The 16,183-nt window shown below is 47.1% G+C and overlaps 1 protein-coding gene across 1 annotated transcript in view; it reads left to right on the top strand.

Annotated features, from left to right (window-relative positions):
* Positions 1-16,183, top strand: part of LOC116991878 (CD97 antigen-like) — a 105,991-nt gene that overhangs the window by 28,045 nt on the left and 61,763 nt on the right. Inside the window, exons 6-7 of the mRNA XM_033050854.1 lie at positions 2,977-3,014; positions 14,511-14,630. Coding sequence (XP_032906745.1) covers positions 2,977-3,014; positions 14,511-14,630 — 158 coding nt within the window. The remainder of the gene's footprint in view (positions 1-2,976; positions 3,015-14,510; positions 14,631-16,183) is intronic.

Here is a 16,183-nt window from a genome sequence, read left to right as displayed (position 1 = left end):
CTTCCGCGGTCCTGACACAAAACACAAACCCTAGAAATTAAATTTTAAACTTACCTGTAGGTTTAAACTTACCGCTGGCATGAGCAGCGCACCTGCCAGTCAGCCATTGCGTAATGCGCCAGACATAATGACGCGCATACGGGTTGACGGCCTTCTCCACGTAGTCACTCACGTGACTCCGAAGTAAAATCTTCCATAACAAACATAGCATTACCTTTACTACATGCCAATTTTAACTCCTGATTCAACTTGGAGCCTCCCACCTCTCCTTACAGTGCTGCCGTATAACAATTACATTCCCCCACCTTTTACCTATAAGATGATTCCAATTCAAAAGCTTAGATGACTGGGTTTTTCCTCACATTAGAAACATAGAAACATGAGGAGTAGGTGCAGGAGTAGGCTATTCGGCCCTTTGAGCTTACACCGCCATTCAATATGGTCATGGCTGATCATCCAACTCAGTATCCTGTATCTCTGATACTCCCTGATCCCTTTAGCAACAAGGGCCACATCTAACTCCCTCTTAAATATAGCCAATGATCTGGCCTCAACTACCTTCTGTGGCAGAGAATTCCACAGATTCACCACTCTGTGTGAAAAATGTTTTTTCATCTCGTTCCTAAAAGACTTCCCCCTTATCCTTAAACTGTGACCCCTTGTTCTGGACTTCCCCAACATCGGGAACAATCTTCCTGCATCTAGCCTGTCCAACCCCTTAAGAATTTTGTAAGTTTCTATAAGATCCCCCCTCAATTTTCTAAATTCTAGAGAGTACAAGCCGAGTCTATCCAGTCTTTCTTCATATGAAAGTCCTGCCATCCCAGAAATCAGTCTGGTGAACCTTCTCTGTACTGCCTCTATGGCAAGAATGTATTTCCTCAGATTAGGAGACCAATCTGTACGCAATACTCCAGGTGTGGTCTCACCAAGACCCTGTACAACTGCAGTAGAACCTCCCTGCTCCTATACTCAAATCCTTTAGTTATGAATGCTAACATACAATTCGCCTTCTTCACTGCCTGCTGCACCTGCATGCCTACTTTTAATGACTGTTGTACCATGACACCCAGGTCTCGTTGCATCTCCCCCTTTCCTAATCGGCCACCATTCAGATAAAAGTCTACTTTCCTGTTTTTGCCACCAAAGTGGATAACCTCACATTTATCCACATTATACTGCATCTGCCATGAATTTGCCAACTCACCCAACCTATCCAAGTCATCTTGCAGCCTCCTAGCATCCTCCTCACAGCTAACACTGCCCCCCAGCTTCGTGTCATCCCCAAACTTGGAAATGTTGCATTCAATTCCCTCGTCCAAATCATTAATATATATCGTAAATAGCTGGGGTCCCAGCACTGAGCCTTGCGGTACCCCACTAGTCACTGCCTGCCATTGTGAAAAGGACCCGTTTACTCCTACTCTTTGCTTCCTGTCTGCCAGCCAGTTCTCTATCCACATCAATACTGAACCCTCAATACCGTGTGCTTTAAGTTTGTATACTAATCTCTTATGTGGGACATTGTCGAAAGCCTTCTGAAAGTCCAGATATAACACATCCACTGGTTCTCCCTTATCCACTCTACTAGTTACATCCTCGAAAAATTCTATAAGATTCATCAGACATGATTTACCTTTCATAAATACCGACGTTAGACTAACTGGTCTGTAATTCCCCGTTTTCTCTCTTCCTCCCTTTTTATGCATGAGTTTGTGCAAAGGGCCTGTTCCTATTCTGTGCTACTCTGCAAATCTATAGACTAATCGGATATTAACCTAGCAATCCTCATATTTTTGGGATGTGTGAGTATTACAGCATTAAAAGAAGCCCTTCGGCCCAACTTTACTATGCTGATCAAAGTGCCCCATCTAGACTAGGACCATCTGCCCGTGTTTGGCCTATGTCCTTGTAACCTTTCCTATCCCGTACTTGTCCAAATGCATTTTAAATGTTTTAGGATGTACCTCAATTACCTACTCTGGCAGCTTGTTCTTTGACATTCTATCTTTGTCCCGCCCCCTCCCTTGACAACAGTCTGAAGAAGGGTCTCGACCTGAAACGTCGCTCATTCCTTCTCTCCAGAGATGCTGCCTCACCCGCTGAATTACTCCAGCATTTTGTGTCTACCTTCGATTAAACCAGCATCTGCAGTTCTTTCTTACTGTGCCCAAAATTGCTCACAATACTAGTATCCTTCGGTAAGTAGATGGTGATGGTGGAGGGTCCTTTGTAACAACATATCCTGCTGACAGCTGCTGCAGCTGTTTTCTTGTTGAAACAAAGCACTGCAGATGCTGGTTTACCAAAAATAAATACAAAATGCAGGAGTAACTCAGAGGGTCAGGCAGCATCCCTGCAGAATATGCAAAGGTGACATTTCTGGTCGGGACACTTCTTCAGACGGTTTTTAAGATGAGGAGATGAAAAGTGGAAGAGAGGAGGGGCAGGACAAAGCACTGCAGGTAATAGGTAAGCACAAGCAAGGGAGGGTTGATAGGCAGATGGGTGGACAAAGGCCAGAGATGAAAACGCACAGGGTGTGAGACAAAAGGATTAAAGAGTTGTGATTTAGGAATCTGGAGGAAGAAATGTCGGGGGAGGGGAAGGTGAGTAATAGGTGCCCGGCCAGTTGTGGCCCAGGTCAGCAGAGGGAGGAAGAAAGACGGTTGGCTGGGGGTGAAAGGGGAGGGGATTCCTCTGTCCCACCTGGCCATGTACCTATTTCTTCCCAGCCCCCTCATTTGTCCAACCATTTGCCTATCAAAACCCCTTTGCCTGTGCTCACCCATCGCCAACCACACTTTGTCCTGTCCCTCCTTTCTACCAGCATTTTTGGCCCCCCATACGATCGGTCCAAAGAAGGGTCCCAACCCGAAATGCCTCCGGTCTAAATTTTCCAGGGATAGTGCCTGACCTGCTGAGTTATTCCAGCATTTGGTATCTTTTATCAACTATTTTCTGTTCTCTTCACAGATTTGATAAATCTTCGCCCGAACAGTTCATCTTTTGCGGTAAGCTCATGTTTTTCAACAGTGCGCACTGAAAAAGGGGGAGGAAGAAAAAATCAACTGGGTTGTTGCTATGGATTGGAGAATTCAATGTTCATACTGTTGACTTGCAAACTACCCAAGCAAAATATGAGGCTTTGTTCCTCCAGTTTGAGTGTGGCCTTATTCTGACAATGCAGGAGGACCCTGGACAGAAAGGTTGATACGGGAATAGGAAGGGGAGTTAAAATGGTTAACAGCTGGGAGATCCAGTCAGTCTTGGTAGACCGAGTGCAAGTGTTCAGCGAAATGAACCCTTTGACTGCACCTGGTCTCACTGGACACCAGTAATGTAATGCTGAGTGCAGTAGATGAGATTAGAGGAGATGCATCTCACCCGAAAGTACAGCTGGAGTCCTTGGATGGTGGTGAACGAGGAGGTATAGGCCAAGTGTTACATCTCTTGCTGTTGCAGGGGAATGTACATGAGGATGGTGCGGTTTAGGTGGGACGGGATGAGGGAACCAAGGTTTGCGCAGGGAGTGGTTTCTGCAAATGTTGCTGGAAATTGAGGGTGTGAGCTATAGGGGGAGATTGGGCAGGCAGGGAGTGTGGGAGAATGAGGGGTAATCTTACAGAAGTGTATAAAATCATCAGGGTTATAGATAGGGTGAATGCACACAGTTCTTTTTCCCCAGGGCTGAGGAATTAAGAACTAGAGAACATGTCGAGAGGGAAAAGATGGAACCTGAGGGTAAACATTTTCATATAGAGGGTGGTACATATATGGAACGAGCTGCGAGAGGAAATAATTCAGCGAGGCTTAATAACAACATTTAAAATACATTTGGATAGGTACACAGACTGGAAAGGTTCAGAGGGACATGGGTCAAATGTACATTAATGGGACTAGCTTCGATGGGGCAACTTGGTCAGCATGAACAAATTGGGCCATAGTGCCTGTTTTTTAGACTTTAGAGATACAGTGTGGAAACAGGTCCTTCGGCCTACCAAGTCCACACTGAACAACATTTCTGTGCTTGTACATTGGATGGAAGGAGGGAGATGATTGCAAATGAGTAAGAGAATAATCAATAAATTGAAGGATATAGAGCAGTGTAGAGGAATGGATAGAGTGCATGTTCACAGTGCTTAAAGGTTGATCAAGTGGTGATAAAGGCACTGTCTCTATCCCAACAGGATATTGATTCATTTGCTGAGGTTTCCACCACGAGTTTGTTAAAGTTTCGCAAGAGAAATTCAACAGAATTCTTCAAGTTGGTTTCCAATTTCATGGAAGTCATGGAAAATTATGCAATTGCTGCTGCCCGGAAATTACATCACCAACAAAAGGCAGAGTTCTCTTCCAATAACTTGGGTAATGTAACAATCTTGTTATGCTAGGGGTGTTGAATAAAGTTCTGTGTTAGCCATTGGTTTAAGGTACACAGTTGGTACCAGCAACCATTGAAACTGTTTAGGTTTGGCAGTGAAGGAGGAAACTGGTGTACTGCTGGAACCAATGATCTTTCTCATGGGTAACACGTCAATGTTGACTGATAGCATCACCGCCTGGTTCTGCAACTCAAAGGCCCATGAACAGAGCCAATTACAAAAAGTGCTGGTCCGATATGATACAATAGAACTTTATTTATCCCAGGTGGGAAATTGCCAATAGTCATAAAAACGCAAAATACATGAAACATGAAATTAAAGTGATGAGTGGAAAGAATTAGGGATTTGCGAAGATTGGGGAGGAGGGAGGGGAGGGGGGGTAGTCAGTATCGGTCTTCCCCACGACAGAAGGGGGAGGAGTTGTACAGTTTGACAACCACAGGGAACAAGGATCTCCTGTGGCGTTCTGTGCTGCATCTTGGTGGAACCAGTCTGTTGCTGAAGGTGCTACTCAGGTTGGCCACTGTGTCATGGAGGGGGTGAGCTGTATTGTCCAGGATGCTCCACAGTTTGAGGAGCATCCTCCCCTCCCATCAATCCAACTCCACCTCCAGGATGGAGCCAGCCTTCCTGATGAGTTTGTTGATCCTATTGCAGTCCGTGTGTCTGCCTGTGTCCGTGTCCGTATCTGCATGAACACACCAGCCCACACCATTCACCATTCAGCTTCCATCGCCTCACTGATGCAACCCACAATTGCAGAGACAGACAAACACTTCTGCAGGTGGCAGTAGTCCGGGTTATATCCGAGGTGTAAATGGTGAGCAGGAAGGGAGAGAGAACCATCCCTTATGGGGCCCCTGTGTTGCTCACTACCATGTCCGAGACACAGTTCTATAGCCTGTCACAATGTGGTCGGCCAGTCAGTTAGTTGGTGATCCAGGACACCAATGGAGCATCCACCGGCATCCTCATCAGTTTGCTCCCTAGCAGTGTAGGCTGGATGGTGTTAAAAGCACTGGAGATGTCAAAAAACATGACTCTCACATTGCTTCCTGGCTTATCCAGGTGAGCATAGGAACGATGGAGCAGGTGGATGATTGTGTCCTCAACCCCCATCTTTGTTTGGGAAGCGAACTGCAGGGGGTCACAGGTGAGTGGGCACCAGCCTCTCCAGGGACTTCATGATGTGTGAAGTCAGTGCCACCAGTCTGTAGCCATTGGAGGATCTGGGGTGTGTCCTCTTTGGTACAGGAACCAGGCAGGATGTCTTCTACATCACAGGAACCTTCTCAAGGCTCAGGTTGAAGATATGCTGGAGTACTCCGCACCACTGGCTGGCTCATGCCTTGATTATCCAAGGGCTGACACCATCAGGACCCGTGGCTTTGCTAGAGCAGTCTGCTAAGCTCTTTTCTCATCAGCTCAGCCTTGATGGTCAGGTGCCACAAAGAAAGTGTGGAGGAAGTAGATGTTGGGTACATGGAAGGTAGACAAAAATGCTGGAGAAACTCAGCTGGTGAGGCAGCATCTATGGAGCAAATGAAATAGGCAACGTTTCAGTCTGAAGAAGGGTTTCGACATGAAATGTTGCCTATTTCCTTCGCTCCATAGATGCTGCCTCACCTGCTGAGTTTCTCCAGCATTTTTGTCTACCTTCGATTTTCCAGCATCTGCAGTTCCTTCTTAAACATGTTGCTTACATGAATTTAAGTAAGGCATTCGACAAGGTTCCGCATGGTAGGCTGCTCTGGAAGGTCAGATCCCATGGGATCCAATGAGAGATAGCTGAATGGATAGCAAATTGGCTCCATGTAAGGAAGCAGAGGTTGATAGTGGAAGGTGGCTTCTTGGACTGGAGGGCTGTGACTAGTGGTGTGCCTCAGGGTTCGGTGCAGGGCCCATTACTGTTTGTCATCTACATCAATTATTTGTGTGAGAACATACAGGGCAAGATTAGCAAGTTTGTTAATGATATAAAAGTGAGTGGTTTTGCAGATAGTGAAGATGGTTGTGAAAGATTGCGGCAGGATCTGGATCGATTGGCCAGGTGGGCAGAGGAATGGTTGATAGAATTTAATACAGAGGAGTGTGAGGTGTTGCATTTTGGGAGGTCAAACAAGGGCAGGACCTACACAGTAAATAGTAGGCTTGTGGTGTTGTAGAACAGAGGGATCAAGGAGTACAGGTACATGGTGCCTTGAAGGTCGAGTCGCAGGTAGTCAAAAAGGCTTTTGGCTCTTTGGCCTTCATCATTCAGAATATTGAATATAGAAGTTGGGAGGTCATGTTGCAGCCGTATAAGACTTTGGTGAGACCGCATTTAGAATATTGTGTTCAGTTCTGGGCACAATGTTACAGGGAAGTATTGTCAAGCTTGAAACAGTTCAGAAAAGATTTACGAGGATGCTGCCAGGACTAGAGGGTGTGAGCTATAGGGAGAGGTTGAGTAGGCTGGGTCTCTATTCCAAGGAGCGTAGGAGGATGAGGGGGTTCTTATAGAGGTGTACAAAATCATGAGAGGAATAGATTGGGCTGATGCACAGAGTCCCTTGCCCAGAGTAGGGGAATCGAGTACTAGAGGAGATAGGTTCAAGGTGAAGGGGAAAAGATTTAATAGGAATCCGAGGGGTAACTTTTTTACAAGTATGGTGGGTGTCTGTAACAAGCTGCCAGAGGAGGTAGTTGAGGCTGGGACGATCCCATTGTTTAAGAAACAGACAGGTACATGGATAAGACAGGCTGGGCCGGCCCTAGGCCGATTGGACCTTTTATTCCAAATTGGGCCCCGCTCCCAAGGGGGGCCCCGCGTTAATTTTCCGTATTTCATATGGAAACTCAAATTCGCCATACGTTTTTTTTACAAAACCTACATGGTTTTGTACATGGAATACAAGCGCTGTACGGCTATCAGACACAAACGATGTGTTAACGACTGTAGCACTTGCGTTAACAGCCAGTTGCGTTAACAGCCAGTAGTTAACAAGTCGTTATCCAAAGCGTCATAAATGCATCGATCTGCATTCCTCAGTAAATGTGTAATTGTGTTTTAGAAGAAGTATTAATGACGCTGCGTTCCTTTGAATACAATTCACGCGGCGTCATTAAGACTTCTTCAAAACATAATTACATTTTACTGAGGAATGTAGATTGATGCATTAATGGCACATTGAGAATTTCTTAAAACTCACCATCATGAGTGAGAACTTCTTCTTGGTCTGCAGCAGGTTAGTCATTCAATTTAACTACCGACCCACGTTGTGTCTCTCTGTCTTTCGCTCTCTCCCTCCCTCTCTCTCCCGTGCGCTCTCTCTCCCGTTCCCCACCTCTCCCTCGAACTCTCACAGCATTCCCGGAATCATTGACGTTTTGTGGTATACAAAAATGCTGGAGAAACTTAGCGGATGAGGCAGCATCTATGGAGCGAAGGAAATATGCAACGTTTCAGGTCGAAACCCTTCTTCAGACCCGGCTATTTCCTTCACTCCATAGATGCTGCCTCAAGCCCTGTCGCACTGTGCGAGTTCACCCAAGAGCTTAAAATCTCCATGTGGCATCTCTGTCCCTATCTTCAAATTCTCACTTTGAAATAAAATACAGTTTTCGACTTAAACATTTCGCAGCAGGATTAGTTGATTCCCACGCATTCAATCATCGTTCGATTCAGTGGAATTTTCACACCTGGTTGCTATAGTTTTTTTTAAAGATACAGTATCTCACAATAAATTGTTTCAAGCAAATATTAGTAAATGCACGAACATTTAAGTGGTTACTGATATTACAAACGGTTATAAATGAATATAATTTTAAAGTGAAATAGGAGATTTCCGTGGAAAGAATATTTTACCAGAATATAAGGTGAGGTCGCTGCAAAATGCTCACTTAAAACAATACGCCATCAACTCAGGATTGTTTCTTAGCCCTCTGACAGGTGTTTCAATCTCACCTCGTAGCTCGCTGTTAATCGATTCATAGCTATAAATTTTCATTACTGGTCCGTATCGAACTTCTCCAAATGTAAACGCTTCAAGTTACGCTTCTTGTGTGGTGGTAAGGGGGGGGGGGGGGGGATGCTAGGATAAAATACCATATATTTGCATTTATATAGCGATCCTGCTGCAAATTTTTTGTCGTATTTTGTTGTATTTTATTTCAAAGTGGGAATTGGAAGAGGGACAGAGATGCTACACAGAGATTTTGATAGGAAGGAAACGTTACAGCAGCTGAGTAAAAGATTAGTCAAATGGTGGGTTCAATGAAGATCGGGCGAGGGGGATTGGGGGTGGGGGGGAAAGTATCTATAGCTTGGGACTTGCCTAAATGAGTACTGAGATGGATTATCATTTCACACCAAATTTCTTAGACAATAATACATTTTATGCAATTATCACCAGTTTGTTGGATATGGATCAACCTATGGTACATGCTCGTAAATTAATAAAACAAATGTTCTTTAAGTACTGTGTCTGGGATGGGGTGACTGATAACAAATAACCTACATTCTACATTTTGTCATAATGTGGCTGAAACAATGGCATATTTTGTGATATTTATTGAGATAGAAAGATACAACTGAGTTTGGGCAAGATATTACCTTGCAACATTCTATATGTCTAATAGATATTGTGAAATGGTACTCAGAAATTATGGGAGGATTATATAAAACTACAATTCAAAGGTAATGAATATACAGAGTATTCTTATTTCCATCATGAACATATAATAGTGATATAGGACACAGGTCCTACTACGGCAAACTCACGAGCTACTACGATATGACTACGTGTTAAAAGTATCAAATTTTTACATCCTGAGTATATTTTACATGTGGACATTTTTCAACATGTTGCAAAATCTTCACGAGTTACCACGTTTCCCGAGAACCTGCCGTTAGCGCTAAGAAATGGCATGTTGGCCTTTATAACAAGAGGAATTGAATATAGGAGCAAAGAGGTCCTTCTGCAGTTGTACAGAGTTCTAGTGAGACCGCACCTGGAGTATTGTGTGCAGTTTTGGTCCCCTAATTTGAGGAAGGACATTCTTGTTATTGAGGGAGTGTAGCGTAGGTTTACAAGGTTAATTCCTGGGATGGCGGGACTGTCATATGCTGAGAGAATGGAGCAGCTGGGCTTGTACACTCTGGAGTTTAAGAGGATGAGAGGGAATCTCATTGAAACATATAAGGGCTTAGACACGCTAGAGGCAGGAACCATGTTCCCGATGTTGGGGGAGTCCAGAGCCAGGGGCCATAATTTAAGAATTAGTGGTAAGCCATTTAGAACGGAGACGAGGAAACACTTTTTCTCACAGAGTGGTGAATCTCTGGAATTCTCTGCCACAGAAGGTAGTTGAGGCCAGTTCATTGGCTATATTTAAGAGGGAGTTAGATGTGGCCCTTGTGGCTAAAGGCACCAGGAGGTATGGAGAGAAGTTAGGTACAGGATACTGAGTTGGATGATCAGCCATGATCATATTGAATGGCGGTGCAGGCTCAAAGGGCCGAATGGCCAACTCCTGCACCTACTTTCTATGTTTCTATGTATGTGGAATTCTCTGCCTCTGGTGGAGGCAAGTTCTCTGGATGCTTTCAAGAGAGAGCTAGATAGGGCTCTTAAAAATAGCTGAGTCAGGGAATATGGGGAGAAGGCAGGAACGGGGTACTGATTGTGGATAATCAGCCATGATCACATTGAATGGCGGTGCTGGCTCGAAGAGCCAAATGGCCTGCTCCTGAACCTATTGTTTATTGTCTATAGAAACGTCCCGAGCTCCGACGTACCCACTATGTTCATTCTACGTGTTTACCACGAATTTTGATTTTTTTTATAACCTCGGGAGAGCTCTTGGGTGAACTCGCACAGTGGGACAGGGCTTCACACCCGCTGAGTTTCTCCAACGTCTTCGATTTTCCAGCATCTACAGTTCTTTCTTAGATGTTTTGTGGTGATGGCTGCAGTTGCGGTTCCTTTCTGTTGGGGGGGGGAGGGGGGGGGGAGGGGGGGGGGGGGGGGGGGGGGGGGGGGGGGAGGGGGGGGGGGGGGGGAGAGAGTCCTGGCCCGTGGCGGCTCCTGATAAGTGACATGTTCCCTCCACGGGTGCAGCCTTGCCCGCTGAGTTCCTCCAGCATTCTGTGTTTTTTGTTTGGCTCTGAAGTTGAAGGGTGACCCCCCTGTGTCTACCTTCAACTCCCTGTCTGTGGTGGCTCAGCAGGACGGGCAGGGGCTCTGGGGAGAGGGTTGCGGTTCTGGTTGAGACCCTTCTTCAGACAATCACAAGTACTCTCACCGACGAGAGTTCAGTTCAGTCTGAAGAAGGGTCTTCTCTCCAGAGTCGCTGCGCTGCCTGTCCTGCTGAGCTACTCCAGCTTTTGTCTATCTTCAATTTCAGAGTTAGATAAAATTGCAGACTTGATTTTTAAAATCTCAAAATTTTGTAACATTGCTAGAAAATGTACCTGCATCTTGGAGACCGAAGGTTAGGTTGTTAGCCAAGAAGGATAGACTTCGTTATCCCTCAGTGCAGCAACATCAAGAACGATGTTGCTGTACTGAGATATAGCCAAGTCTATCCCTCATTGCTAGCAGCTGATGGGAAGCGGCTGTAAAGTGGGAAGCGACTGTAAAAGGACTGCGCTGCTTGGGGGAGGGGGGGGGTTCCTTTCACAGCGTGTGGGTAGTCTGTCCAGGGGTAAAGTTGCGGGGAGGGCAGGGGGGTTGAGAAGGAGGGGGTCGGCCGGGGCTCATCCAGCTCAAGAGCGGGTCAGCGGGCGATGGATAACAGGCAAGCGGGCGATGGAGCTTACTCCATATGTCAGTGCGAGTAACCTCAATTGATGGTACACAAAAAAGCTGGAGAAACTCAGCGGGTGCAGCAGCATCTATGGAGCGAAGGAAATAGGCAACGTTTCGGGCAGAAACCCTTCTTCGACTGATCGGGGGTGGGGGGGGGGGCGGGGACAAGAAAGGAAAAAGGAGGAGGAGCCCGATGGCTGGGGGATGGGAGGAGACAGCAGGGGGACTGAGGAAGGTGAGGAGATAACAAGGACTAACAAAATTGGGAGAATTCGATGTTCATGCCCCCAGGATGCAGACTCCCCAAGTCTGAGGAATATGAGGTGCTGTTCCTCCAATTTCCGGTGCTGCTCGCTGTGGCCATGGAGGAGACCCAGGACAGAGAGGTCGGAGACGGAGTGGGAGGGGGAGTTGAAGTGCTGAGCCACCGGGAGGTCAGCTTGGTTATTGCGGACCGAGCGGGGGTGTTCGGCGAAACGATCGCCCAACCTCAGCTTGGTCTCACCGATATAGATCTGCTGACATCTAGAGCAGCGGATGCAATAGATGAGGTTGGAGGAGATGTAGGTAAACATCTGTCGCACCTGGAACGACTGCTTGGGTCCTTGAATGGAGTCGAGGGGGGAGGTAAAGGGACAAGTGTAGCATCTCTTGCGGTTGCAAGGAAACGTGCCCGGGGAGGGGGTGGTACGAGAGGGAAGGGAAGAATTGACAAGGGAGTTATGGAGGGAGCGGTCTTTGTGGAAGGCAGATATGGGGGGAGATGGGAAGATGTGGCATGTGGTGGGGTCACGTTGGAGGTGGCGGAACTGACGGAGGATTACTTTTTGTATGTGATGGCTGGTGGGGTGAAAGGTGAGGTCTAGGGGGACTCTGCCCTTGTTACGAGTGGGGGGATGGGGAGAGAGAGCAGTGTTGCGGGGTATGGAAGAGACCCTGGTGCGAGCCTCATCTATGGTGGAGGAGGGGAAACCCCGTTCCCTGAATAATGAGGACATTTCAGATGTCCTGGTGTGGAACGCCTCATCCATGGAGCAGATGCGGCATAGACGGAGGAATTGGGAGTTGGGATGGAGTCCTTACAGGAAACAGGGTGGGAAGAAGTGTAGTCCAGATAGCCATGGGAGTCAATGGGTTTATAGTGGATGTCGGTCAGAAGTCTATCACCTGCAATGGAGATAGTGAGGTCAAGCAATGGTAGGGAAGTGTCGGAAATGGTCCAGGTGTATTTGAGTGCCGGATGGAAGTTAGTGGTGATGTGGATGAAGTCAGTCAGTTGTGTGTGGGTGCAGGAGGTGGCACCAAAGCAGTCGTCGATGTAGCGGAGGTAGAGGTCGGGGATGGGGCCCTGGTATGTATTGAACAAGGATTGCGCGACGTAACCGACAAACAGGCAGGCATAGCTGGGGCCCATGCGTGTGCCCATAGCCTTGTATTTGGAGGAAATGGGAGGAGTCGAACGTGAAGTTATTGAGGGTAAGGATCAGCTCTGCAAGGCCGAGGAGAGTATCAGTGCCCGGGTATACGTTGCTTCTCTGGTCGAGGAAGAACCGGAGAGCTCCTGGTGGGGGATGGAGGTGTAGAGTGACTGGACGTCCATGGTGAAGATGAGGGGGTGAGGGCCTAGAGAATGGAATGCGCGGAGACGACGGAGAGTGTCTGAGGTGTCTTGAACATAGGTAGGAAGGGATTTAACCAAAGGGGATAGGGTGGAGTCAAGGTATTTGGAAATGAGTTCGGTGGGGCACGAACAGGCAGAGACAATGGGTCTTCCGGGACAGTCAGGTTTGTGGATTTTAGGGAGAAGGTAAAATCGGGCCGTGCGGGGCTGGGGAACGATGAGGTTGGAGGCTCGGTCGGGTAGGGCATTGGAGTTGATGAAGTCGGAGATGGTGCTGGAGATGGTGGCCTGGTGCTCGTCAGTGGGGTCATGGTCCAGGGTTAAGTAGGAGGAGGTGTCCGAGAGTTGGTGCGTGGCCTCAGCTTTGTAGAGATCGGCGCGCCAGACTACCACGGCACCTCCCTTGGTGCCGTCAGGGGGTGGAGGGGGTGAGAGGGCTGTGGTGTGGGTGGGGAAGAGCAGGGGTCACATAGTTAGAGGGGGTTGGGGAAGACTCAGTGAAACTGCCACTGAGGTAGACCAGGCTGGGTCGACTGGCACTAGGACCCAGTGGAGTCAAACCCAGGAGACCCTTGTTCCCTTGATCCCTTGTTCGCGCTAACACAAGAGTAAGCTCCACCACCCGCTGCGATGCCCCACCATCAAATCTATTAAAACAAATTTAGCTCATTGGCCCAGTCCTGATTGCTTTCCCACCCCAGGCCACTGGTCTTCTTGTGGTCTGTAATGCTCTTCATACTGCTACACACATCCCTCATGTTGTTCTGCTGAGGTTTCTACTCCAGCTTCTTCCTGTAGTCATCCTTGCCCTGTCTCAGTCTTGCCTTCAGGCTTTTTGCACTGTCAGGGCAATCGAAGGTCCCTCGTCGGGGCGATCGTAGCTCCCACGTCGGGGCGGTCGAAGCTCCTGCGGCTTGGAGCTCCCGAAGTCGCTCTCTAACCAGGGACCGTGAGCACCACGATGTTAATGTCCGCGGGCTCCTGCGGTTGGAGCTCCAAAGTCGATCCCCGACAGGGGTCGCGAGCTCCACGATGTCAAGTCCTGCAGGCTCTCGCGGTTGGAGCTTCCAAAGTCGGTCTCCAGCAGAGGCCACCATCTCCTCGATGTTAGGCCGCAGTGCGGACAGAGATATAATACGTGAAAAAATCGCATCTCCGTCCGGATAAGAGATTAAAAAAGGTTCCCCCATCACTGCCCCCACCCCCCACATCAGCTAAGCTAAAGAACACTAAAATATACATTTAACACATACAAAGAAAACAACAAAGAAGGAAGAGACAAGACAGACTGGTGGCGAGGCAGCCATTGCTGGCGCCACCCGGTGGTTCAGAGATGCTGCCTGAGTTACTCCAGCTATTTGTGTCTATCTGCTGGATTATTAATGTATTTTTTGTGAAAGCTTTAAAGAAAGACCTTTATGGTTTAAAGAAGATAGACACAAAAAGCTGGAGCCACTCTGGAGAGAAGGAATGGGTGATGTTTCTTCTTTTAAAGACCATGCTCCACTCGTAATTAGAAAAAGACGTTGACAATCTCTGTGTACAGGGTATTGTGAGCAACTCATTGGGTTTCTGGAGAGAGATAGGATTGAGAACCATTGGAAATATTACAAGTTATTTTCTACACAAAGATTTGACAAGTTACTGAAGCTGTGTGACATTTTATTCCCTGTTTTTAATGCTGCTGTTGACTTTTCTCATCCATTTTCAAAGAAATCGTTAGGCAAGCAATCCGGAACAGCACAATCCCAAACGATAACAGATTAAAGTTATCCACTGCCAATAACAGCCTGAACATTGGCTGGAAGAGCGTGGCAGGGAAAGAGAATTTTGGTAAGTCCAAGCGCAGCGTCAACCCTATTCATGGCTTTTTGCCATCTTATTGTAAGCTAAAGTATTACTTTTGATGTAGTTTCCTTTGTTAGACAGGTGAATGCCTAATGCTTTACTCCTAATACATGGGGGAAACTTCCAGATAATGGGAAGGAGAGTACACAATATAAATGCCTCATTATACATCAATAATATCCTGATATTATGGAGCATCTTTTGTAATGTGTAAGACAGGTTTAGGAGATTTCAGAAACAAGCCCCTTTACCCAGGGTCTTTCTACCCAGAGGACATGGGTTTAAGGTGAGAAGGGAATGATTTTATTGGAACCTGCGGAGCATCCTTTTCACAAAGGGGAGTGGTGAGTACATGGAATGGGCTGCCAGGGAAGGTACTTGAGGCAAGTAGAATAACAACATTTAATGGAGACTTAGAGAGATACCTGGATAGAAAATGTTATGGATATGGACCAGTTGTTCGCAAATGGGAAGGCTTCTTGGTCAGTATGGGCAAGACGGGCCAAATGGCTTGTGTCCGTACCATATGACACTATGAAATGGTTAATGTAGGAATAGATCAGATGGGAGACAATCTGGATGTTATAGGAAGGAACTGCAATTGACGGTTTAAACCGAAGATATACACAAAATGCTGGAGTAACAGGCAGCATCTCTGGATAGAAGGAATGGGTGATATTTCAGGTCGAGACAATCGGGTGAGGGAGATAGAGATAAGGAAATGTAAAATGTGAAAAAGAGACAACAGTGATGGAGATCAAGGACAACGTAGAATAGATCATTGTTAGCTAGGAGAAGTTAACAACAAAGCAAACAGAGATAAAATGTGAACAAGGACAGTAAGACTGGTCGGAAAACTGGGAAGGGGGGAAGGATGGAGAGAGAAGGAAGGCAAAGGTTACTTGAAGTTAGAGAAGTTAATATTCATACTGCTGGTGTGTAAGATGCCCAAGTGAAATCTGAGTTTTTGTTCCTCCCATTTGCGCTGGGCCTCACTATGACAATGGAGGAAGCCCAGGACAGAGAGATCAGTGTGGGAATGGGAGGGAGAGTTAAAGTGTTTAGGAACTGGGAGATCAGGTAGTGAGCGGAGATGTTCAGTAAAACGATCGCCGAGTCTGCGCTTGGTCTCGTCGATATATACGAATCCACACCTGGAACAGTGGATATAGTAGATGAGGTTGGAGGAGGAACAAGTGAGCCTCTGCCTCACCTGAAAAGATTGTCGGGGTCCTAGGACGGAGTCGAGGGGGGAGGTATAGGGACAGGTGTTGCATCTCCTGCAGTTGCAGGGGAAGTTAACTGGGGAGGGGGTGGTTTGGGTGGGAAGGGACGAGTTAACCAGGGAGTTGCGGAGGAAATAGTCCATGTGGAAAGCGGAAAGGGGTGGAGATGGAAAGATGTGGCTATTGGTGAGATCACATTGGAGGTGGCGAAAATGCCCGAGGATTATGTGCTGTTTATGTGATGGCTGTTGGGGTAAAAGGTGAGGACTAGGGGGCTCCGTCCCTGTTGCAACTGGGAGGAGGGGGGGAACA

Source organism: Amblyraja radiata, chromosome 35 (genome assembly GCF_010909765.2).
Source record: "Amblyraja radiata isolate CabotCenter1 chromosome 35, sAmbRad1.1.pri, whole genome shotgun sequence".
In the NCBI taxonomy this organism is placed as follows: Eukaryota; Metazoa; Chordata; class Chondrichthyes; order Rajiformes; family Rajidae; genus Amblyraja; species Amblyraja radiata.
This window is presented reverse-complemented; position numbering and strand designations above follow the sequence as displayed.